The sequence below is a fragment of the Gymnoscopelus braueri genome (assembly GCF_963280865.1).
Source record: "Gymnoscopelus braueri genome assembly, chromosome: 15".
Lineage (NCBI taxonomy): Eukaryota > Metazoa > Chordata > Actinopteri > Myctophiformes > Myctophidae > Gymnoscopelus > Gymnoscopelus braueri.
Window position 1 is genome coordinate 47,177,392 of NC_137620.1, and position 26,121 is coordinate 47,203,512.

General features: G+C 43.3%; 2 protein-coding genes across 2 annotated transcripts in view; one reads left to right on the forward strand and one right to left on the reverse strand.

The window, feature by feature from the left end:
* The window catches only part of brms1 (BRMS1 transcriptional repressor and anoikis regulator), a 144,142-nt gene that overhangs the window by 24,210 nt on the left and 93,811 nt on the right, over positions 1-26,121 (forward strand). The window lies entirely within an intron of this gene.
* LOC308101604 (uncharacterized protein) overlaps positions 4,014-26,121 on the reverse strand; it is a gene marked incomplete at its 3' end in the record, with an annotated part of 78,459 nt that continues 56,351 nt past the window's right edge. Inside the window, exons 9-19 of the mRNA XM_080451024.1 lie at positions 23,866-23,905; positions 22,223-22,330; positions 20,363-20,632; positions 18,815-18,854; positions 18,674-18,723; positions 8,190-8,404; positions 7,702-7,943; positions 6,916-7,032; positions 6,483-6,618; positions 5,826-5,858; positions 4,014-4,048 (exon numbers count right to left, since the gene is read on the reverse strand). Of these exons, the coding sequence (XP_080307150.1) occupies positions 4,014-4,048; positions 5,826-5,858; positions 6,483-6,618; positions 6,916-7,032; positions 7,702-7,943; positions 8,190-8,404; positions 18,674-18,723; positions 18,815-18,854; positions 20,363-20,632; positions 22,223-22,330; positions 23,866-23,905 (1,286 nt within the window). The remainder of the gene's footprint in view (positions 4,049-5,825; positions 5,859-6,482; positions 6,619-6,915; positions 7,033-7,701; positions 7,944-8,189; positions 8,405-18,673; positions 18,724-18,814; positions 18,855-20,362; positions 20,633-22,222; positions 22,331-23,865; positions 23,906-26,121) is intronic.

The following is a 26,121-nucleotide window of genomic DNA, read 5'->3' on the forward strand; positions in this document are numbered from 1 at the left end:
TTTTAGTACTTTTACTTTTGGTACTTTAAGTACATTTTGATACCAATAACTTTAGTACTTTTACTCAAGTAAATGTTGAATTCCGGACTTTTACTTGTAACAGACTCAGAGTACATCTATTGCATTGATACTTTTACTTAAGTAAAACATTTGAGTAATTTTTCCACCACTGCTGATGTGTACACGACATTTTTGAAAACGGTTATTCTAATAATCAAAAATAAATACATTCATTAATTTATTTAAATTAACACCCAGAAAATAGCCAAAACTAAGCACATTTCGAACTATAAGGCCAAATCTCATTTGAAGAAAATATAATAAATAATATGAAAGCCAATTAAAATGCTTATACTATTGGAATCTTACACACCTGCTCCCAATAAATGACATCACCACAGCGCAAAAGTAGGTCAAATCAATCAATCTCTCTCTCTGGGAGCGACAACGAGAAACAGTGAATGTAGGTTTTCATAGACATGTTCGCTTGTTTCTCTCACAGAATCTGGCAACGCCGAAAGCCCTCGCTCTGTGTTGTTGTCACACTTCTTCTCTGCTACATGGCTACTCCCAGTCGGGCCAAGACTGAACATGTTCGGTCGGCCCGGAGTCTGCCGATTAGGTTACGGCGGAGTCGGCGGACCCCTTGGCGTCCGTCACGCGTCGGTCACGGACCCCCCTAACTGACTGAACAATGCTTCCCGACGCTGCGTCGGGCCAAAATCGGTGCGGTGGAAAGCTGCCTTAACAGAGAGATCGTGTATTCTGTCCGGGAGGAGATGGGAAGCCAGTGCAGTGAGTGGAGGATGGATGTGATGTGCTCCTGGTTACGCACTCTCATCAGGATCCTAGCAGCGCTGCTCTGGATGTATTGGAGCTTTGGAAGGCTCTTGCTTAGGATCCCGATGAGAAGTGCGTTACAGTAGTCAGTAGTAATAGTAATTTGTTGTAGGATATGTGCATGGCCCTGTTTTGAATATGAACTCACCAGGTCACAGTCTGTAATGTGATTAATAAGCACTGTAATGTTCACCTGCTGTAATGCAGGTGAACTCCCCAATAAAGCACAGCTCAGCTTCCTGATAAGGGCAGCATATGACACCCTTCTCTGTCCCCGAAACCTCACCCAGTGGATCGGAATCAAGGCCAAATGTTCCCTGTGCAGCAAAGATAACGCAGGCCTCGAGCACATCCTTTCAGGACGTAAGCTTGCCCTGGCACAGGCCAGGGCGCCTCAGATGGCGGCACGACCAGGTTCTGAGGAGTGGGAGAAAACAACTCTGCAAGTCCCCCCCCCCCAGCTGGCCATTCCCTTCATCAGACCAGGAGACACAGCAGCAGCTAAAACAACATCTCTGCTTGCTCCTGGAAAGGGATGGTGAGATGCGAGTCGACAAGGGCAAGCTGCTGGTCAATGCTAAGACCTGACATTGTGATGTGGTCCACAGCTGCCAAGAGGGTCCTCATCATTGAGCTCACTGTCCCCTGGGTGGAGAGAATACCAGCAGTAGGCCTATATGAGCTCAAGGAGCTTATAGGAGTAGTTACCACAAAATATTACTTATTTTCTATCAATTAAAAACCCCATGAAGCCTTGAATTCATGTACGTTTTCTTTGTTTTTGTCACATTGCTAAGGCAATAATTTGATGACGGGGTCAGTAGGAGACTCAGCAATGGGACACTTATTTTTTAAATAGTCTTTGAGGCTCCTACCAGAGACTCTACCGGTCATCAAATTATAGTCTCAGGAATGCAACAAAACCAACAAAATCTCCATGAATTCAAGGCTTCATGGGGTGTGTAATTGATAGTAATTTTTTGGTGAACTACTCCTTTAAAGGGATATTTCACTTTCAAAAAAACTTTTGGTCATTTTATCATCTACTTAGGCCTTTGTGAGCCCCCAAGACAGTTTTTAAGTTGCTTGATTCAGTATTTAGATATTTGATATTCATTTTATCAGACACGCCCCCTTCATATACTGTACAAACCCATTGTAACTTCAAACTACATTTTAACCATGTTAGATTCATCGAAAACACCCGTCCTTGGTTCTGCTGACTCACCCTGCCCTCCTAATGCGTGAGGGGGCCGTGTTTTTCCGAAGTTACAATGGGTTTGTATAGGAAGGGGGCGTGTCTGATAAAATGAATATCAAATATATAAATACTGAATCGAGCAACTTAAAAACTGTCGGGGGGGCTCACAAAGGCCTGAGTAGATGATAAAATGACCAAAAGTGTTTTTGAAAGTGAAATATCCCTTTAAGTATTCTGACTTGGCTGCAGAGTGCAAAGACCTGGACTGGGCTGCAACCATCCAGCCACTGGAAGTAGGATGCAGGGGCTTTGTGGGCAGGTCGGCAAATCCAGCTTCTCTGTGCAGCTGGAACGACTGAGGCTAACCTTAAGAGGGCTATCAAGGAGGCGGAGAAAACAAGCTACTGGCTATGGCTAAGGAGGAGGTATAGTGTTTGGGGTTCAACACCACAATGAGGCCAAATGCAGGGGTGATGTCCCCATTCAGCCACTGCCCCCCCACCAGAAGATGTACTGGGCAGGGGGCCAAACATCCATGAATGGGGGGGGCTCCAGCTGACCACCCTGCAGCTCACTAAATGTGCACTGGAGGAGGTGTGACAGGCAGAAAGAACAACACCTGTACAAACTACAATTACCTTACAATGTATGGTGTGCATGTGTTTCAAATGATAACAGCACAAAACATTAATTTATTTGAGTTTGAGTGGAGGTCCATCATTACATAATATAATATAACATACTGTATGTTAACATGTGTATCTGTAGATATAATGTGTATGTACAGACTCTAGGTACATATATACAGTATAGTGTGTATGTACAGACTCTAGGTACATACTGTATATACAGTATAGTGTGTATGTACAGACTCTAGGTACATATATACAGTATAGTGTGTATGTACAGACTCTAGGTACATACTGTATATACAGTATAGTGTGTATGTACAGACTCTAGGTACATACTGTATATACAGTATAGTGTGTATGTACAGACTCTACTATAGTGTGAACAGCCCAGACATAGTGTCAGCTCACCTTCAGCTTGGGCGTCTGCTCTGCTTGTGGAAGTTGAACTTGACACTGGAGGGTCTACAGGTGCATGCTGGTCTACTGCTACATTGTGTGAGAAAAGACAACAAACTTGTATAAGAAAGCTGGTATTACCTGACAGTAATTATCCTGATAGTAAAGTGATTCCATTTGTGTTCAAAAATGTAATTAACTGTTTACAGTCTACAGCCAGTTTATCTGCCACAAAAAAAGTGTAATTATATGAATGTGTTGTGCTCTTAGAACGATGGGAACTAAAACATATGTTAAGTGTCTACAAAATTAAACATTGTTCAATGATTTTTGCACATTAAAACACGCTAGGGTTGCCACTGGGGCTAGGACTTGATTAAAACAAATAATCTAATTAATAAGAGGCTTTGTAATTATATAATTGGGGCGGCATTGGCTCAGGGGTAGAGTGGCCGGGTAGAGTGAACTGGAAACCGCAAGGTTCCCAGTTCGATCCTGGGCTGGGGGGCTCCCCCAGAGTTAGTGTCAAAGTGTCCTTGAGCAAGACGCTGAACCCCTAATTGCTCCCGATGAGCAGGTTGGTGCCTTGCATGGTTTCCTCTGCCATCGGTGTATGAATGTGTGTGTGAATGGGTGAATGGCACAATCAATGTAAAGCGCCTTGGATAAAAGTGCTATATAAATGCTCCATTTACCATTTATTTGACCAATTAATACATCGAAATTAATCGCATGTTTAATAGCATATCAATATTTGACCCGAGAAGCTTTTTTTTTTCAACAATTAAAACACATTTTGGTATACGAGTGAATCAATGAGTGAATATATAAGTTTAAGCAACAAAATATAGTTGTTGTTTTTTGTTTTATCAAGGTGGTACTAAACAGACTACCAGATCAGTGGTCAAGTTTTACCATAAAGTGCAGCAATTTTAGGAATATATTCAGAGATTCAGGTAGCCTTTCAGGTAGCCTTCCCCTAAACTCAAGCACAAGTAAAACACAACACTTTCAAGTATATTCCAGAACAGTGGAAACCCTGACCATTAGGAGAAATAAAAATAAAGAAGTCTTGATTGACCTTATAGTCCAATATCCTGTATGAACAAACCAGACTGACAAAAACAAAACTCTCTTGTTGCTTCAAAGGCCATAGCACTACCAACAATTTAGTGACCGAGTGTGGGTTGGGTGTGGGTCCTTGTAATCGGACTAACGTGAACGTTATCATTATCCGCGGCTACGTTAGCGTTAGCTCTGGCTTTCCACGCTAGCTGTAACATGTTTAGCATTGAGGTGATATGCAAATTATTTGTTGCACAATCAGCACACAACCGTGTTTTTATCCACGCTTCCATCAAAGTTTTTTTAAATCTAAATTTCCCATCCACTGGGCCAAGCAAAGCAGTCTGATCGGCTTCCTCTCCCATTGCGTGCACTGGGGTTTGTTGTCTGTTGGTTGGTGCACTGGTATGATCAGTACTCCTGAAACTCGTCTAGTGAGAAAAGTGCAAAAACTAAGTGCGATTAAAATGTGTTAATCTTTTTAATCGCGTTAATTTTCTGTAATTAAATAATCAAAATGAATCAGCTAAAGTCCCAGCCATAGTTTCCATCCATCCCATTAAATATGGAATCACCCATTCGCCCTGTTACGTCACATTTTTAACCATTACTGGATGTGATTTCTTCCATATGTTCATAAATGTCCCTTAAGTCTGCCACAGACAAAAGACTGAATTTAAAAATAATGAACAAAATGAAATAAAACAGTAAAAATAAAGGCCAGCAAATGTGTTGTGAGACCCAGACAGGACCTCCCATCCCATGTCTGTGCTGCTGCCCCATAATTTCAGTAGTTACAGAACCTCCTGTAGGGGGGGGGGGGGGGTATGGGGGCATTAGCTCTTGAAACGGACCCACAGATCTTTAAGGCCACACTTGGTCTACCCCCAATACTAACGTCATCACACACACACACACACACACACACACACACACACACACACACACACACACACACACACACACACACACACACACACACTGAAGTGAAAACACATGCAAATATATTGTCAGCCTTTATTTCAGTAAAGTATAAACAAGTGAAATTGGAAGTAATGAAACACTTCCAACCCCTTTAAGCCCTACTAAGCCCCTTTGCTAAAATGTACGTAGATTCAATATTAAAGGGGAATTTTGGACTAAAGTTTTATTACCTTTTCTATGACGTTATGATATCTTAGGATGAATGGTACAGTAGAACATTTTCATAACTCCACCCCTGAGCCGCCACAGCTTAAAAGGTGCGCGGATAGGCCTTAGGTTAGATCACATATTTGAATAGATTTTTTTAAAACTTTTTTTGGTGAGATCTGACGTTCATAGTGACAGAACACTATGCAACAAAAAAAAAAAAAAAAAAAAAAAAACAGAAGTCTCGCTAGACAAGATTGAAATCTCGAGATTTCAATCTCGTCTAGCGAGACTTCTGTTTTTTTTTTTTTTTTTTTTTGGGGACAGTGTTTTGTCACTATGAACGTCAGATCTCACCAAAAAAATAAAAATAAAAAGCTATTAAAATATGTGATCTAACCTAAGGCCTATCCGCGCACCTTTTAAGCTGTGGCGGCTCAGGGGTGGAGTTATGAAAATTTTCTACTGTACCATTCATCCTAAGATATCATAACGTCATAGAAAAGGTAAGAAAACTTTAGTCCAAAATTCTCCTTTAAGTAATGCTCAAAAACACTCACGTGCGACAGATGCAGCCATTCCATTAGGTTGTGCTGCAAGAACAACAAAAAGTGTTGAAATTAAATAATACATGCAGAAATGTGAGCAAATATGGCCTAGCAAAGTTGTTACAGTTATAAACAAGAAAGGGGCGCTCCGTGGAGCGCAGATCTCCGCCAGGCCTGGTGGCCTGCCTATGGCAGTGTATCACTTTTCCACTGAATAGTATTGGCTCGAGCCTCCTTTTTTATTTGCCAAGTACCTGGTAAGAGGCAGAATGTGACAAAGACAGGGGAGGGTGACCTAAGTCGCTGTACATACTCCTACAGGCATGTGGATTGTGGAGCCTGTCAGTGGGGAATGTTGAATAAGAGCAGTAGGATGGAGGCGCTACATCTTCCCAGTGGGGGCTCCTCACTGGCAGGCGAGACAGTAGGGTACAACATCCTCCCGGTGGGGGTTCCTCACTGGCAGGTGAGCCAGTAGGATACAACAGCATAGGCTACTTAACTCAATGGCTGCACTAGGCTTAGGAACTCAAAGGCTGCAAGTCTAAATTGAAGTTAAGGCTACACAAAGTAACGTTTCCGTCTATCCAAATAATTATAACAGATATGTTTAAATATGAAAGAGCTATTCCACTATATCTCATAATTCAGATACAACTCTGCCTTTACCTTCCAGGTCAATCTCTTGCTCCCAGACTGTGTCAGGCCCCAATAATTTCAATGGGATGACTTTTACATTGAGATCGAACTTCACCGCAAAAGTTGCATGGTAATTTGGTCCATAGTTTTGATGATATTTCAAATCCTGAAAACAAATACAACTGTGATTACTATTATTATTATATATATAATATATAGTATTAGTAGTAGTAGTGGTAGTAGTATTCATAGTAATAATAATAGTAGTGATAGTAATAATAGTATAAATAAATAAATAAATACAGCTTTTCATTATTTCAGAATTCAGAATGTCAACAAGACACTAGTTTCTATAAACTATTTTGACAGAAAAGAAGCAAAGGAGAAAAAGTGAAATCAGCTCGACAGGGCCTCAAGTCTGGCCTTTTCCTGACTTGTGAGTTGTAGTATTAATGTGTGATACCTTGGGGAATACTGTATATGAAGTATTAGAACATTGCAGACTGTAGTTTTGGCGCTCGGTGAGATGACAGTCAGAGGTGGTCTTGATGTGTTTATCCTCATCATGTTGTACTTTCACCTACAATGACAACAACACATTTTGACAAGGATTCAATCATAATGATTTTTCAGGCTATAAACTTGTATTGGTTGTCAAAAGTGGCCACACCTACAGACTAGCCTCTTGTTGTATTTTCAAAATCCATATCATGTTTAATGCATTAAGTCTAAATGTATCCAATACCATAGAGATGCAAGCTACTCAACAAACAACATTGATAGAGTTAAATATCGTTATCATAATTATCATAATGTGTCTAGGGTCATAAACCTCCTTAAAATGTCAATTTAATATAATGGTTTCATATTGGCCTAAATCAGTCATGTTAAATGTTGCTTCTGTACTCCTATTCTCTCTGTGTCTATGCATCATCACTCTCCACCAATGGCAGGATTACACCTCCGACGGCTGGACGCTTGATCTGTCTTCCATGATGTCATATGTTTATGTTAACGGACGCTGTTAAAGTCCAGTGCTTTCTCTGTTCAACTACAGAGAGACGACGACCGATGATGCGTTAATACCTGTGAAACTGTAACCTTCCATTCTCTCTCTGTCTGAATACAAGATATTTCACTATACCCAATGGCTGTGTTCTGAGTCTGAATTTTCCTTGTCGCCTTTATGAAACATGTCTGGTACTTTGTGTGGGTGATAGGGAAAAAACACCTCCATCAAACATTTTACCTCTTTGGGAGCCACATTTTCCGGCAGCAGAAATGCATTTAGAATCTGTCTCTTAAGTCCCGGTGGTTGAAGGAAAAGCAGAACCTGACCACGTTTTGGTGTTCTAAAGAGGCTCGAAATCCTCTCCAGGAGCCCAAAGAAAGACAAGTGTGTCACATTTACAACCACATGAGTCTGGGTCACTTTCAGTGGTTCTAAGAGATCCACCCTTTCATCTGTGATGTGGGCCACAGATAGATCACCTGTGAAAAGTTTTCAAAGCATTAAAGATGTCCAACTGAAATAGGAAGACACATGCATGACATGCAAGAAAATTTGAGGAAAAAAAATATATTTGTGATGAATGGTTGTGATTCCTATACTGCCTTTATCTAATGTGTTTTACATTCACACGCCAGTGGTGACCGCAATTATGCAAGGCACCAACCTCCTCATCAGGAACAGTTAGGGCTTCATTATATTGCTCAAGGACACTTTGACTGACTCACCTGGTGTGATGTCACAGTGTGGCAGGTGTAGCTGGCAGACAGACTGCTGAGGACACTGGATGTCAAACAGAGGCCCTGCAGGAGTCCTTCCTGTTGACCAGAACCATCTTTCATGCCACTGAACAATCCTGTAGAGGACTTCTCCTTCCCCTGTCGTTCCAAACACCAACCGTGTCACATTGCACTGGAACAGCCCCATTCCGGGGAACATGAATCTGTGACACAACACAAACATTTTTATTGATGTCATTGATTGACTGATTGATTGAGTACTTTATTTTAACAGCACAGAGGTATAGTAAGACATCTAGGGCCCTATTTTCACCGGTGCCTTACCCGGTGGCATTACTCGTTACAATTACACACAAGGGAGCTGGCACTGTCCCTAAACGGTATCTTGCGTCCACTGTACCCGCTATTCATTATGTCGACTTATGCCGTTATTTGCGCCTAGAGGTGTCCCCGTGGGGTGTGTTGTTGCGCTTTCCCTAAAATTGATATGCCCACACACGTTTGGGAAAGCGCAGAGCAGATTCTAAAACCACCAAATTCGTTTGGTAGAGCGCGCCTGCAATGGACATGTCGGGAGTCGGACGGGCACACTACGGCACAACATTCGAGGTCTCCCTCTCTCCTAATTCTCAACGAATCTCTGTGATTAATCTAATTTTCCTATAATCAGCAGAAGTGTGAGTGTCAATTGTGTTTATATAAGATGGTCTGTTCAAAGAAGACAATTTGTGCTACACGCGATGCCATGCTCTCCAAATTACACATTTCAGTTTTATTCATCCATTGCACAGGAAATAATGAATGGATTACAATAATATAGCATTCTCTATAATCAGTAACATGTAGGTGATACTTATGTCTATCAACTATGGTATTATTGAAAGGCAATCAAAGGCGTATGAAGCAAACGTTGGGTGTATAATGTCCAACGTTATCGGCGCCCCAGTGCGGCAGCAGAGTTCACTTCGGAATTAAGTGATTGTGAATGTGATTGTCATTACAATTTTACTGTAATCCACAAAAGTGTGATTGTTAATTCCTTGTGTCAATAAATTGTGCTTTTTTATCAGCAGTTGCCAGTTAAGCTTATAAAAGACAAATAAAATGTTGTTTGATCTGCGTTTGCTATAACCACACCAGACCATTTTGTTCAATTAATCCAAAACACAAGCAGATTGCTGTAATTTAAAGTTCTCTATAACCAGCAATATATGAGTGATAATTCTGTGTATCAAATATAATTGTATTCCAAGGAAACGTCTCTCTTCCATGGGCAGAGAGGGAGAGAGCGTAAGCTTGCATTGGGGATAATGGCTTGCACAGTCTTTTCTTAAACGCAATGGCATCTGGCACGGGGATTGGTTTTATTATTGTAACGCCCAAACCACACCTATGCATAAGGTAAGCGCAGGTGTTTTAAGGACAAGGCTGGTGACTTAAGATAGCAACTTTTGCACGGGAACGCCCCTTGCGCAATGCTAAATCCCCAAATAGTGTGTTTAGGATCTTCGAACGAAAATAGAGCCCCTAGGCTAAAAGGATAACAAAAAAAAGTCTTGGGGACTTGATGCCACATGTTGCATCAACTTCATTTACAATCCCCGTGGTTGGGTTGAATAGAGAACCGAAGTCCTGACATCACTCCTTCTACCTCTGGGTCATAGAAGTATTTTTTGTACTGAAAATCCCATAGATAAATCTTAGATCGTGTCATATAAGAACTCTGTTCCTAAGATAAACAAATAAGCCCAACGATTCTGTCTGTCACACTGTCATTAATGATAATGAGTTACATTTGATAACGTCTGTGTTTGGAGAAAATGTATTTATATTTGAATACTGCGCTTTGAGGTCTCGCTATGGGAGAGCGCCCTCTAGTGCGCGGATACAGAAGCATTTATTTATATACTTCCAGGCAAAAGGTCACTTGACTGGATTCTGATTCGCTCCCCTGAGCGGAGGTCCCGCCCTCCGCCTATATAGTCAGGGGTCGGATCAATACTCATACTTTCTTCTCGTCTGAAGATGCAGAACTAATTTCCTCAGTTTCGCGGTAAATTGTTAGCTTAAATAGGTCTCACTAGGCCAGGACGCCGAGGACGGTGTTCTGCGACCGCAAGACGCTAACAATGAGGTGATTCTGACTTCCGACCGTAAGTTAGGGTGACCATACGTCCTCTTTTACCCGGACATGTCCTCTTTTGGGGGGCTGTCCGGCCTGTCCGGGGGGGGTTTTATAAAATCCTTCAAATGTCCGGGGTTTTGAGAGTTTGGGTGATATCCCCCCAACTTCTGGGACGAAGAAAAAAAGAAAAAGATAAAACCTCAGACGAGCCGGAGGTTCTTACGGGTGGAAAACGGAACGCTCGTCTTAAAACTCACTGCCCCATTTTTTTCGCGGGCCGAGGCCGCCGGATTAGACCCGGGGCGAGTGCGGTGGAGAGAAGGACCCGCCGATGTTTCCTTTTTGCTTGATATTGTTTGATGGCGAAACAAACATGACTGATACACACGAAAGAAGACCCTTCATAGCTAATAGAGAATTTTAAGAATCGGTTCAGAATTGAATGAGTAGGCTACGGTTATAGTTAAATGTGAACCTCTTTCTGTTATAAATATGCACTAACCCTATAAATATGCATTAACGCACATGCACGTGCATTGTGCGCGCGTGCATGTGCGTTAAGTGTCGTCTTTTTGGGAATTCAGAATATGGTCACCCTACGTAAGCACACAATCTGACGTCAACTCGGACTGCGAAGAATCTGGGTGTGACCTTGGACGATCAACTTTCGTTCTCGGCAAACATTGCATCAGTGACACGGTCCTGCAGATTCCTCCTCTACAACATCAGGAGGATTCGCCCCTTCCTTGTCATTTCCCGCCTGGACTACTGCAGCTCCCTCCTTGCTGGTGCTCCGGCATCTGCCATCAGACCTCTGGAGCTTGTTCAGAAAGCTGCTGCTCGTCTGGTGTTCAACCGCCCCAAGTTCTCCCACACAACTATCCTTCTCCGTTCTCTACACTGGCTCCCCATAGCGGCTCGCATTCAGTTTAAAACCCTGGTGCTAGCCTATAGGGCAGTGAAAGGAACAGCTCCTTCTTACCTCCGGGCTATGGTCGATGCTCGATCGATTACACCCCTGCCCGACCCCTTCGGTCTGCCACCTCGGGCGACTGATTGCCTCGTCACGCAAGGGTCCTTCTGGTCGGTCTACACGGTCACGACTTTTTTCTGTTCTGGCCCCACAGTGGTGGAATGAACTTTCCACTGATGTCAGGACAGCAGAGTCACTGCCCATCTTTCGCCGCAGGCTGAAAACCCACCTCTTCCTCTTTGCCTGGCCTACTTGTTGTTAATTAGTTGTACAAACTCTTGTATTATTGTTGTATTGTTTTATTTGATCTTGTTTAGTCGATACACTTATTTGTTTTAGCTCTTGCTCATTTGATGTTGCTATTTTGTCTCATCTGTCTAAGAAAGTAGGTAGCTGATATATTGCACTTTTACCTTAGCGCTAGGTATACTCTTGGTTGCTTGTTTTTGCAGATAATACACTTAAGACTTCTGGTGATTAGTAGTTTCGTTCCCTACCTATGTTGAATGCACTTATTGTAAGTCGCTTTGGATAAAAGCGTCTGCTAAATGACTGTAATGTAATGCCGAGAAGCCTCAAAGCTCGCTCCCAGGGGGTATTACCATTACCAGTTAGCTTCGACCGCAAACCATTGGTTTGTACCGGCATGCTTAGCCTAGTAGCACCCGTTAGCACGGAAAGCTAACGAGTGACTAAACGCGCTTGGTTGGTATAAGCCTAGCAGGATTTTTCCACCACAAAACGTTTCTCCTACACCAAGTAGGGGAGAAAACAAGAGCAAGAGCCTCCTACTCCGCACGGAGCTAGTCGGCCGTCCTACATATGGCGCCTCCTTGCGTCAGGAGCTTGGGTTCTGACGCGGGAACCCTTTCCCGAGGTGGACGTGCTCCACCGCCCGAGGGGTAACCTTTACACACTATACATTATCTACATAATGGGAGGGGGGGCTGTGTTAGTTACCGGACCTGAGAGCCCTCAGTCAGTATCTAAAGGTTTTTCCACATGATGACTGCCATGTCTCTACTATGTACAGTCATGCCTGGCATTGATCTGAGTGGGCCACAAAGCCACACACAAAACCTGCAGGAGGATGGTGGGTCTCGTGACCTCGGCCATTTCGTTATTACAACTTGGAAGGCCGCACGTGATACCGCGTTGGATGTGGGTGACGTCCCGGCACATCCCCAACCGCCATCACTACCACAAGGTGCTGTTCACAGCAGGTTGTGTGGCGGCGCTCAGCCACTGGGGGAACCTATGGCTCTTCTCAGTGGGGGTCCGATGGATATGTTCACCTCCGGAGAGGTTGTCATCATGGGCACTGGCCTGCTGAAGGTGGGGAGCCACCTACAGCGGCGAGGCTACCAGGGGTTTTGTGGTCCCACAGGTTACAGACCTACCACATGGACTACCTGGAGCCTTTTTTGGTGGTTTTGGTTTCCGACAAAACGTAGCAGTTCCTCCCGCTCCCTGCATTTGCATCATGTGTTGGTTGGAACAGACAAACATACTGACACTATGCTACTTCAACAAGCGGGGAGGTACGTGGTGCTGCACGAGTTGGCACACAGACGGCTTATCTAGAGCGGGCCACGATTGCTGCCCCTCAGGGCATCGCATGTGGCTGGAATCTGGGACAGTAGGGCGGACCAGCTGTCCGGAGAATGGTGCCGTTACAGAGAATGGTCACTGCACCCGGTTGTGAGCAGGGCTGATCTGGGCTAGTCTTCGGGCGACCTGAGATAGATCTACTGCTTCATAAGACGACGTGTACGTCGCTTGTACTCCTCAGTAAGGGGGTCAGCTCTTCTGGGCCTGGACGCTCTAGCGCACCAGTGCCCCGGAACCCTGCTAGTTAGTTAGTTTGTTTTTTCCCCACTGTCCCTCATAGCTCCCACACTCACGATAAGTTAGGGGAGGACAGCAGGGTGTGACTTTGGTGGCCCCAGGATGGGAATCGTACAGCACCTCTGCTGTACGATTGCCCCTGGCGGCTGCCGTTACGCAGGAACATGCTAACACAGGCAGGGGTCAGCCTGAATCTCTGGGCTGGCCCGTGAGAGGCTGCTCTGAGCACCAAAGTGTCGTCACAGAGTGTCACCTCGGCTATACAGTGTGCCAGGGACCCGGTTACTCGTTGAACCTACAACGGGTGAATGCACTGGTTCAAGCTGTGGTGTGAGGAGACTCACATTATTCCTTATCAGGTCTCCTTGACAGTTGTTCTGTCCTTCCACATGTGGAGTCTGGCGCTCGAACCTGCGTTGCTGATGGCCTTAGTGTCCACTACAGGTATCAGTGACCCTCATGTTCTGTCAGCACATGACGAGTGCATGCAGTTTGGTGATGGCGACGGACGGGTGGTGTTGTAAACCCAGTGACCTTTTGCCTGGAAGTATATCAAGAAATGCTTCTGTATCCGCACACTGTAGTGGATAAAATTCATATAACAGTCATTGTGGTATTGATTAATTGAATGTATTAGTAGATGCAACAATCATTACCTGTTCTTCCTTGTTAAACTCCTCTCCCTAACAAACTCCTTTACAAACAGTCGACTCATGCAAACCTATTTCAAACATACTGACTCTGGGTGAGTCAGTTATAGAATAGAGCCCATGTAAGGAATGACCATCTCTTGTTATACCTCTGTGTACCATCCTGCCAGTATAAATATGTGTAAGACATTGGTGTTGGGGAGTGATGGGGGAAGCCCTGGAGGGAGAGACTAGTCTCTCTCTGCTGTGATGAGATCTACAATAAAGTATGGAGTTTGGTTCCTGACAACTGAGTCCTGCATCTTCCTGATCTGTTTAACTTACATAAAGTAACATGTAAAAGCTGCCATTATAGTTGGCGCTGTGAGCAGGGTGGATGCTTTGCTGTTATAGCAAACACTCCACTCTTAAGAAGATGGGAGCAAAACCGAGCAGGAAAAAAATGCAGCGACAACTCGACGACCAACAGAAGGCCTTGCAAGACCAACGTGACAAAGCTAAGAGAATGCAACAACAACTCAATGCCCAACGGAAGGCACAACTTGATAGAGCTGAGAGAATGCAACAACAACTCGACGACCAACAGAAGGCCGCAATGCTACAGCAAGAACAACTCAACGACCAACGGAAAGAAGTGACATTACTGCGAGAACACCTTGACAGAACTATGGTGACATTAGCAGATCTACAAGCCAATACTTCTCCTGATGACTACAATGTGAGGCAGAAGGAGCCAAACTGCAGGAGAGACACACAACTGACTGCTACTACACCAAGGAACACCCAGATGTCACAGCGACACTCTGTCCAAGTAACCTATTCCCATTAATTCCATATCCAAACCCTCATCCCCGTCCGGGGGCTGGGGCACAGCAAGCAGATATAGATGCGTACTCTGCAACAGTACATGTTCAGCGAAACTGGACACCTGATGAATTCAATGACATTGTGAAGGATCTTCCAGACCCCAGAATCGACGCGGTACGTTGGTGTACGGCTGTGTTAGATTTGATCGAGATGTATGGGCCATCGGCAAGAGAGCTGGAATCAGTATTTCGCAAAGTTTTTGGATTAAGGTGGTCACGTCTCAGGGGAAACTTTGATGTGACTGGAGAAAGAAATGACATCACTGGACAGCTGCAGAATCAAGATGGTCTTTTTGTCAGGGTGAAAGCAGCTTTTCCAGTACACACTGATTGGCCGAAAATTCACAGCACTAAGCAATGGGCTGATGAAACCTGTGACGCCTACAGGAATAGAATGGAGGACTGCTTTCAGAAGCATTGTGGTGTGACACTAGACAACCCGGCTTACAGTGACTTGTTAAAAACTGCCGTGATCAATGGCTTGCACCCGTCCATCCATAACCGGGTTATGACTTCCTGTATTGGATGGGAAAGTCGGAACCTCACTGAGGTGTGGGGACATGCACAGCACGCTGAGAGGCACATGCTCTCACAAGAAGCTGGGAGGAAGAAGAAATTGGAAAGAGCACAGTTGATGTTCTATGAGAACCACCGGCAGCCACCACAGGGGGAACAACAGCAGCAGCAACCAAATCAGGAGTCACATAGGAAGAAAAGGAGCCGTGAATGGAGGCAAAGAAGAGGAGGAAACAGTGAGCCATATGACATAGCGGTCTTATGTCATTACTGTGCCTCAGATGACCACATGGAGAGGGAGTGTCCTGTCAAAAGGAGGGCATGGCTGCACCAGCAGCACCCAGACCAGGATCACGAACAATATGGGGCAGGGTCTGTTCCATGCAAGTAGGGGCCAGGTGGAAATGCTGTGGCCAACTATCCAGAACGGGGTGGACCACATCCACTGCCTTGCCCCACATCGGGCTCCACAGGCTCCATGGCAATACGGACCAGGTGACAATGTTAATACAACAAGCACCAATTCACTACATGCGGAGCAGGCTCCATGAAAGGGTGAGGGTCATGTCCTGAGTTATGTTCTGAACGGTTTAATTTACTTTGCGAGTTCTATTCATTGTCATACTAAAAATAGTGAGTGATAAAATTAATTTATTTGAGATAACCTTCTTAAAAATCGCAGTACAATCCGATCCAAAATTGAAAATTATATTCTACTAAATTAATGTAAGAAAAATATTGTTTAATGGTACTTCCTTAAAAATCGCAGTACAATCCGATCCAAAATTGAGAATTTTATTCTACTAATTAATGTAAGGAAAATATTGTTTAATGGTGGGGTAATATGCCTAAAAGAAAAGACAATAATGTCATAGAACTTGAGTGAGTCAGTATTGTAATCTATTTCCACACACATGAACTATATAGTTCACTCATCAGTCTGGTTCCCCACTTTCTTTCCTCTCCCCAGAATAGCTGACAGGGGGGAAGGGGGGTGGCAGGTGCGATAGGGGCCGTGTGTGTCTGTGTGTGAGTGAGATAGACCAAACACTGAAACAGGAATACATTTGAGTTTTAAAATGTATCAAAGTAATTATTCAAAATGTAGTGTTTCAAGGCACTCAATCACTAATGTGAAACGGGTAATTTATGATGGCCTTTTTACAAGGTTAAGTTAAAACAGATTTTATTTGTCTCCAGTCCACTTAGTCTGCTCTTGCTAGATAAATGTTAAGTAAAACTCGGATTAAAATAAACACACCACGTGTAGACAAATTTCCATGTGGCAAGAAAGTTTACATAATTCTATCTTTTTTATTCCATGTAGCAAAAATGCCCGAGTGATGAAAATTCCATGGTGTGTTGATAGTGCCATACTGTGATGAAAAATCCATTCGGTAGCAAATTCCACGTGTTGATATATTTTAAATAAAATAACTAAAAGACTAAAAATAATAATCCGTAGGCTAGAACTTGATGGTTGTCAAGCAAATTGTTATAGCAATTTTTTAGTGACTGATAGAGATAGTATTAAGACAGGTTAAACTGTACCTCGGTTGATTATTACATGTTACTGTATAGCAAAAAGTTTGTGTGCGGCTTTCCGGATCATGGGTCCGGCCAATGGTTTCTGCAGGACCATTGGTCAGTCCATTCTTCCGTGAAAGTTACTCACAAACTTTGGGGGGTAAGGGAACATTTTTATTAAGGGAACATTTTTATATAAATTGTATTAAATTAAATTAAATTAATTTTCGATTGAGGACTTTTATGTCAACAAGATCATATGGAGTCTAAAACAGAGACCGGTGACAGGCCGAGATATTTTATATTATATTTAATATAAAATATATTTTTCAAAGGATCAATTACCTGACCTGATGGGTACATTTAGGTCTTAACTAGCTACTAAATAGGTAATACAATAAAGCTATGAGGTTTGTAGTGTGGAACTACACCACCATAATAGTATTTAAAAGAAGCAATGGCAATCTTTCCCAAAAATGGCAGATCTACAAGCTGCAGATCAGATATAACATTTCCAAAAAATTGTATAAATCTACAAGCTGCATCAGTTGTTTAACAAATGTCAAAGAGCATAGCATTCAAAAGATACAGTATGCCAAAAGGTCCTATGATTTTTAAATACATAAGAAGTGAAGTATGGGGGAAAAAATGGTTATTGGTGTTGACTTTCTCTGTAACCATTACTGTAGAATTGTTGAATACACTGTTTGAGGATACATGTACGTGACCAGTAGCATATGCGCAATGCTTGCTTGTCACTGCCATCACACGTGTATCTAACAATACAGTTTTGTTTTGAATATTTGTACATGATTGCATCCCATTGAATTAGCATAATGTCCTGTCATTCTATGAATTTTCTCTATTTTTATAGGACATAGACACTTTATATTTATGCCCTAAGGGGTCGAATGTAGTGGATAAAATTCATATAACAGTCATTGTGGTATTGATTAATTGAATGTATTAGTAGATGCAACAATCATCACCTGTTCTTCCTTGTTAAACGCCTCTCCCTGACAAACTCCTTTACAAACAGTCGACTCATGCAAACCTATTTCAAACATACTGACTCTGGGTGAGTCAGTTATAGAATAAAGCCCATGTAAGGAATGACCATCTGTTGTTATACCTCTGTGTACCATCCTGCCAGTATAAATATGTGTAAGACATTGGTGTTGGGGAGTGATGGGGGAAGCCCTGGAGGGAGAGACTAGTCTCTCTCTGCTGTGATGAGATCTACAATAAAGTATGGAGTTTGGTTCCTGACAACTGAGTCCTGCATCTTCCTGATCTGTTTAACTTACATAAAGTAACATGTAAAAGCTGCCATTATAACACTAGAGGGCGCTCGCCCATAGCGAGACCTCTCGCTTCGTATTTCATATAACCGGGGTTACGATCGTAACCTATAGTTATTTTCTTGCATATTGGATACATTTAATTAGTACTTTTTCAGCGTCAGTTGATGCTTAGAGCATCGCAGTTCCCGCCCACTTCCTGGTTTTTCCTGGTGCCGGAAAGAAAAATTCAATGCATTTTTCCCATTGACATTTCCAAAAATATTTATATCGATTAATTTAAGCCTAGAATCAAGCCATCCAGGGTCCTGGTGAATCATGACCATAAAACGTTTTTTTCTGTGATTTTTTTTATTTTATATTTAATTATATGATATACTATATTTAATAAATACCCTTTGTTTTGCCGTTTTCAAAAAAATAATAATCACAGAATCAAACGTTTTATGGTCATGATTCACCGGGACCCTGGATTGATTCTAGGCTTAAATTAATTGATATAAATATTTTTGGAAATGTCAATGGGAAAAATGCATTGAGTATTTTGCGGTGGAACCCGGAAGGGGCGGGAACTGCGATGCTCTATAGAGGAAGCTGCCAATGAAGATGTTTAGGATGACTGACCTGTATTCATTGGCTGACTGTTCTGTGTTTAGGATGACTGACCTGTATTCATTGGCTGACTGTTCTGTGTGCACGCTTGGTTCAAAACGGGTCTGAAAGACACAAAGCAGACAGGAAACAATCAGTGACTTTCCTGATGTTCAGTCTGTGTAATTATTCTGTTGAGGAGCTGGTTATACTCACAACGTCCATGTTGGAATGATCGACATCATCAGGGGAGAGTCTAGAAACACGCACACGCACACACACACACACACACACACACACTCGCAGTTCATTTTCCAGACATCAAAACAAGTAGAAATCGATTTCTAAACTGTGTCATTTATGTTATGTTATGTTATGTTTAGGATAAAGGATATGTTTTAATCACGGAACTACACTATAAATACCTGACTGAACTTCTGGGCAGAATTTAAAACAAAAACAGCTCCGTATAAGAATAGCTTTGTGTCAGCAGTGATGTTGCTAGGTTTTCAATGTAATGGGTCCTGGGACCCAAGGGTGGTCTTTTCGATGGGTCACAGGGAAATTTTTTGAGTCCCAAAAAAATTCACACCCTACGTGGTGCCCGGTGCTTGGACCCGGTTCGGTGCCCCCCGGGACGGTTTTGTCAACCGCCACGACGGTGTCATGAATGCATCTTTTCTCAATATTGTGCATCAGCGACGCAGGACGCTGGACCTCGGCTAATAACGAGCCTCGCCAGGCCAACCGGTTTCGTATCCAGCGGTAATTCTCTGACCCGTTTTTGCCCAGGCTCTAGATGGAGTGTTCCCGGTACTGCTTGCAGCCTTAATAACCTCTTTGTGGCCGTGCTAAAACGGGACACCGGCTAAAGGCAAGCCTCACCCGGCCAGCAGGTCTTACTATCCGTGACACCGTCCTTGAGTCTACTTTCCACGGGCTCTGCATATACTTAAATGTATGGCTTTAATGGATAATGCAGCATACAGCCTACTATGCTGCCTTGAACGATCAAGCTTTCTCCAAATAGCCATTTTTTTAACACATTGAGTGCCATAAACGGTCCGGACCGTTTTGGTCCATTTTGTTTTAATAAGTGGGGCCCACGTGGGGCGCTCTAACGAAACTTTGGGATCATCCAAGGAGTCTCTGAGAAGGAGAGGCCGGGTATGGATCCATCTCAAAAATCCTCCAGGTCGGCCGCTCCAATGTTAACTCCTTGACTAAAAGCTTAATATCTCCATTTCTTTTTAACGTGGTGGAAGTGAGCCGTTTTCGATCGGCGATCACTCTGCAATGGAGGATCGCGTTAGAAATATTATTGTTCCAGGCGTTAGTCGGGACCCTCCACCGTCTCGCACGGCGGAGGGTACTTTACATGCACTTCCGCGTCGGGGCTTCTACAGCACGAAACATATCAACGTAAGTGGATGGAAGATATGCAGGCACTGAACATACAGTATTTTAATAAACCTCTGGCACACAATGTGTTGCTTAATTAAATATCTTGGTATTTACATTAATTTCCCAAATGCCCTCAACGTAAACACACGTTCCTGCTTCTCATGATTGATATCGTCCATCAAATGAATATGTTAGCCTTAATATTTCTATTATTATTTTGTCCTGGGGGGGGGGGGCACCTCCAACATGAAAAAGTTGTTCCCCCGTGGCAAACACAAAAAAAGCGGGGACAAGTGTGTTTGTGAATGTAAAGCACATAGAGAATATGGGTGCATAATAGTTTAACAGGATTAGGCCTACCTTGTTAGGTTTGTTTCCTCTTGTTCCTCTGTCACCTGTAGTCTGTCTTCTGGTTCTTGTTCCTCTGGTCTGTCTTCTGGTCCTTGTTTTTCTGTCACCTGTAAGCTCTCTTTTCTCACTTGTGCCTCTGTCGACAGTAGTCTCTCCACTGTCACTTGTGCCTTTGTCACCAGTGGTCTCTTCTCTTTCACTTGTTCCTCTGGTCTTTCTTCTGGTTCTTGTTCCTCTGTCGTCTCTGGTTCTGTCAGAAGGAAAGATGTCTCTGGCATCCTGCATGTAGAAATACATAAATAAATCACACAACCTGTGTCATGGGTTTGCATGATAATCCCATGATGTTTCCACCTTTTCTATGATTGACGTATACATTGATGAACTGATTGGTGCAGAGGTGATAAAAGTTCCCTATTGTCAAACATGTTCCATCTCGCTAAAATGACTCCAAATTTTGAGTGTTTGTTGTAGCTCTTTAAGAACAAACCAGGTGCACAGAGAACGCAGTCGCAAGCTCATATTTAGTCTAATTGTGGTCAATTATGGCTGAAGACCATCTGAACGGACTTGCAATTGAACACCATTATTTTGGAGTCGCCACTTCTCCACTGAACTCAATGGACGTGGGCTGCCATGTTATGGTCTGTCACACTATTACTTTGAATGGTGTCACATCCTCTATACTACAAAATAAAAGTCCTGTATTAAAAGATGTTACTTGAATAAAAGTACATACTGTAAGTAAGTATGTACTTAAATTACAAACAAATAAACGTACTCAAGCAAAAAAAAAAGTAAATGTGGTCTGACTCCTCACTAACGCTCATTATAATATACGGCACCATTTCTGTCTACTCACGCTGTGTCTCAGTGGTGGACTGCGAACAGTTCAGAAACCTGCCTACCAGTGACATCATCATTTCTGTCTACTCCCTCTGTGTTCTCATTGGTGCGCCGTGGACAGTTCTGAAACCTGTTGACCAGTGACATCATTGGTAGGCAGGTTTAGTCATTTCAAAACAAGAGTTCAAGCTTTCTTCATTTTTTTAATTTTTTTTATTAATGTAAGAATAATGGCTTCTATTTCAGCATGCTAACTTTCCAGGAAGAGAAAGGCTGTTGTTTCTATTAGCTTGGAATCCCCCATTGATGATGTCACTGGTAGGCAGGTGTCTGAACTGAGTGAGTAGACAGAAATGGTGTCATCTTATAAGGAACATAAGTGAGGACCAAATATATGAAGATAAGGTTGAACATGGGTGAAGTGTGATTAAGCCATGATATTAAATAGAAATAACATTTAGTTTTTTTCCTTGTAAATTTTATCCCACAAAATGTGTAACAATTTTTTTCACACAGTGCCAATTGCCTAAGCTGTAATCCTGGACGGTACTCTCCCTCTGCCTGGGGAGCGCCCAGAACTGAGCTCATGCCTCCTTCAACGCATGAGGAGTGAGCAGGCCTTCTTATCACCTGACAGGGGAGAGTTTCCCCGGTAGGACGCAGCACGTGGAAGGAACACATTATTCCAACCAGTTCCTTTCCCCTCCATCAGGCGCCCTGGCTGACCAGGGGGAGGCAGTATAGAGACCAGGATCACTGCATGTTTTTTGTGAGGGTACCTACCCTAGCTAGGAGACACAGGGAGAACATGCTAACTCCACACAGAAAGGCCCTTTCACCAACCCCACCTAGGGTATGGGCACTAATGACGCGGCGCTCACAGCTTCCCTGGCGGGAATCGAACCCAGGATCTTCTAGCTGTGAGGTGACAGCGCTACCGACTGCGCCACCTTGCCCCGCTAAATAACATTTAGAAGAACATACTGTATATGTGCAACAGAACATTTTGCCTGTTTCTAGTACATTTTGTTCGTCCAGGTTGTTGTAAACATGTCCTTCAGGGAGGGATCTCCTCCAGACAGATCAGGAAACATCTCCATGTCAATGTAAACACTGTCTTCATCCTCAGCACTGTGAACACAAAGCAGTGGTCACTGAAGACACAACATCTTTAATTCATTTTAACACGCACGCACGCACGCACGCACGCACACACGCACATTACATTACAGTCATTTAGCAGACGCTTTTATCCAAAGCGACTTACAATAAGTGCATTCAACATAGGTAGGCAAGAAAACTACTAATCACCAGAAGCATTAAGTGCATTCTCTTCTAAAACAAGCAACTAAGAGTATACCTAGCGCTAAGGTAAAAGTGCAATATATCAGCTACCTGCTTTCTTAAACAGATGAGACAAATAGGAAAATCAAATGAGCAAGAGCTAAAACAAATAAGTGTATCGAATAAACAAGATCCAATAAAACAATAAAACACGAGTTCGTAAAACTACTGTAGTTAACAACAAGTAGGCAAGGCGAAGAGGAAGGGTAGTGCTTCCTGAAGATGTGGGTTTTCAGCCTGCGGCGAAAGATGGGCAGTGACTCTGCTGTCCTAACATCAGTGGGGAGTTCATTCCACCACTGTGGGGCCAGAACAGAAAAAAGCTGTGACCGTGTAGATCGGCCAGAAGGACCACTGAGCGACGAGGCAACCAGTCGCCCGTGGCGGCTGACCAAAGTGGTCGGGCAGGGGTGTAAGCATCGATCATAGCCCGGAGGTAAGAAGGAGCTGTTCCTTTCACTGCCCTATAGGCTAGCACCAGGGTTTTAAACTGGATGTGAGCCGCTATGGGGAGCCAGTGTAGAGAACGGAGAAGGATAGTTGTGTGGGAGAACTTGGGGCGGTTGAACACCAGACGAGCTGCAGCTCTCTGAACAAGCTCCAGAGGTCTGATGGCCGACGCCGAGGCACCAGCAAGGAGGGAGTTGCAGTAGTCCAGGCGGGAGATGACAAGAGCCTGGATGAGTACCTGGGCTGCCTTCTCCGTGAGGAAGGGGCGAATCCTCCTGATGTTGTAGAGGAGGAATCTGCAGGACCATGTCACTGATGCGAAGTTGGCCCGAGAACGACAGTTGGTCGTCCAGGGTTACACCCAGATTCCTCGCAGTCTGAGTTGACGCCACCACAGCATTATCAATGGTGATGGCCAGCTGGGTGTCATCGGCATAGCAGTGGTAGGAAAAGCCATGGGAATGGATAACAGCACCAGGATAAGGATAATTACTTTTAACAGGACGTTCATGAAAGTCCTTGCGGGCTTGTTTCCAATGAGGGCCTGTGAGCAATTAGGGGTTAAGAGTCTTGCTAAGGGACAAATTTCATTTCATCGACACATACAGTATGCTGGCGTGGCCTGGAATCGTACCTGGGGCAACCAGGGCCTCTGGCTCCCTAGGCGGGCTCAGCTATGGCCGCCCCACCAAGAGATGTAGTGTAGAGAGAGAAAAGAAGAGGACCCAGAACCGAGCCTTTGGGAACCCCAGTAGTGAGCCTGTGTGGCACGCGCGCGCGCGCGCGCACACACACACACACACACACACACACACACACACACACACACACACACACACACACACACACACACCAAGCACAACAACACTTACTGTCTGCTTTCTTCTTTAGTGGTGCCAGTGCTGCTTTTGCCTAGACACAAAAACAAAGTAAATGCATGTAATAAGGGTAATAATAATAATAATAATAATAATAATAATAATAATAATAATAATAATAATCCAAATCCAAATCCACAATTCCAGATGCTCTGCTTCACAAATATAGTTCTCTATCTCCAAATCACCAATCAATCAATCATCAATTTACAAATGCATACTTAATTAACTTTGCAAATAAAAAATCGAATTACAAATGAAAAAGTAACCTACGATGTGCATTTACACACTGCTTCTCTGTGGTGAAACTCCTCTGTGCATTTGTGAATCTTTTTGAGACTAACGTCATCATTGGCTGATGAATTGTTTTAATTAATTAAAAAAATATTTATTTTATATAAATATTGTCCATTAATACGTTTTATACATGTTTAAGCCAAAACAACCACCCAGATATTTTTTTTCATAATCTGTCTGTCTGTCATTCCAAGCCTTTTCAGCTGCAATACTAAAACGTCCTCTTTGGGCATAGGGGCGCTATTGAGGAAGTTTGTCTGTCAATCATCACGTCCCCCTGCCCTCCTCACCTTTTTCCCCCGTCCTCATTCGAATACGGCCAATGGCGCCGGTTGTAAACAATAAGGGAGGTGGAGACTGAAAATGAGGGGGCGGGACTATTAAAATGAGATCCCCATGGTGACATCACCATGGGGAAAATGTGAAATGGCCTGTTCAGACACGCCCATTCAGAAAATCCATGAAATGAAGATGAGAGACTGAGTGTTAAAAATAACGTTTTTTTAGTACAAGGGACACTGGGGAGCCCCAAAAAATATATATACAAAAATAAAAAGTTAAATTCATGGTGTAGCCCTTTAATTTAAGACGTGGAGGCGTGACCAATGCCATTTTGCTATTATGGGTGTGCTAATCTGCGCACTGCGCCAAGGCAATACGTGGTAAAGCGGCCCTGAATTAGTCACGGGTGTGTTTCGGCGTTACTTTAATCAAACCAATCAGAGTATTGGCTGCCATTCCCTTTAAGATCAGCGCAAGACGCAGTGCTATTTTCCGCGCGTTAAGTGGAGAAATATCACGTGCATGCATGGCCATCATAATCACTGTAGTTTAAGTACGTGACTGTCTCATGTTCAAAACACATTGATATCTCTGACAAACCAACAAATATTCACATTCTCAGTTGCCTATTATTAAAGCATCTCCCTCTTTTATCTCAGCGCAATAAGTGAACACACATTGGTAGTAGATCAGATCTGTTTGCACAGCATGAAGTGAACGTGAAAGTAAAACAGCAACGCTGCATGCGCCTGTTCTGGAGAGAGAGGGGAAATATAACATGTGTGATATGCAACATCTGATTTACTTATGCATGTTATTGTATCTGATTGATATGTAACCTGTGGGAAACTGTGAGAAATATGGATATTTCCAATTCACGTGAGGGTAATGGGTCTGATCAGTGGGTGATTGAATGATTTGTGCCACCCGACGTTACAAATACAGGGTGTGGTACGCGGGGGAGGGGGAACAAACAAACCTATGTGCCAGTAATGGACGGGTGAAAAGAGTAGATCTCGTAAGGCGCCAGCTTACAGTTTAAGAGATAAAGTTTAAACTTAAGAGTGAGCTGCAGCCGAGTATAAGGAACTGTCGAGCCGTATAAGGAACTGTCGAGCCGTGCGGAGAACGGGCCGTGTCGTTGCAATGCCCGAGAGTAAGAGAAACACTAAAATCATGACCAAATTAAAATAGACACTTCACAGATTATAGAGAACTTTGAATTATAACAATCAGTTCAGAATTGACCGAGTATGGTCGAGTCAAACTGCCGGTGTCCTTACAACCAAATTTATTTTTGTGCTCAAGACCGATCCTGTCCACATCTTTGTGCTATGCTGTGAGTTTTTTTAAGTCACGGTGTAAAATAGCAGATACCGCATATCGCCCTTAATAAACATATGAACACTCCCCCATGTGTTAAAGGGGCCACACCATGAATTTCATTTATTTTTTGGGGGGGGGGGGTATTTTTGGGGCTCCCCAGTGTCTCTTGTACCCCAAAAAATATTTGTTTTTAACATTCAGTCATTCATTCTCATTTCAGAGATTTTCAGAATGGGCGTGTCTGAACAGGCCATTTCAGAATGGCAATGCAAGTGACATCACTTGCATTGCATTGATGCTGGCCAGACAGAATTGCTCAGTAGCCCCCCCCCCTGCCCAAGAGGA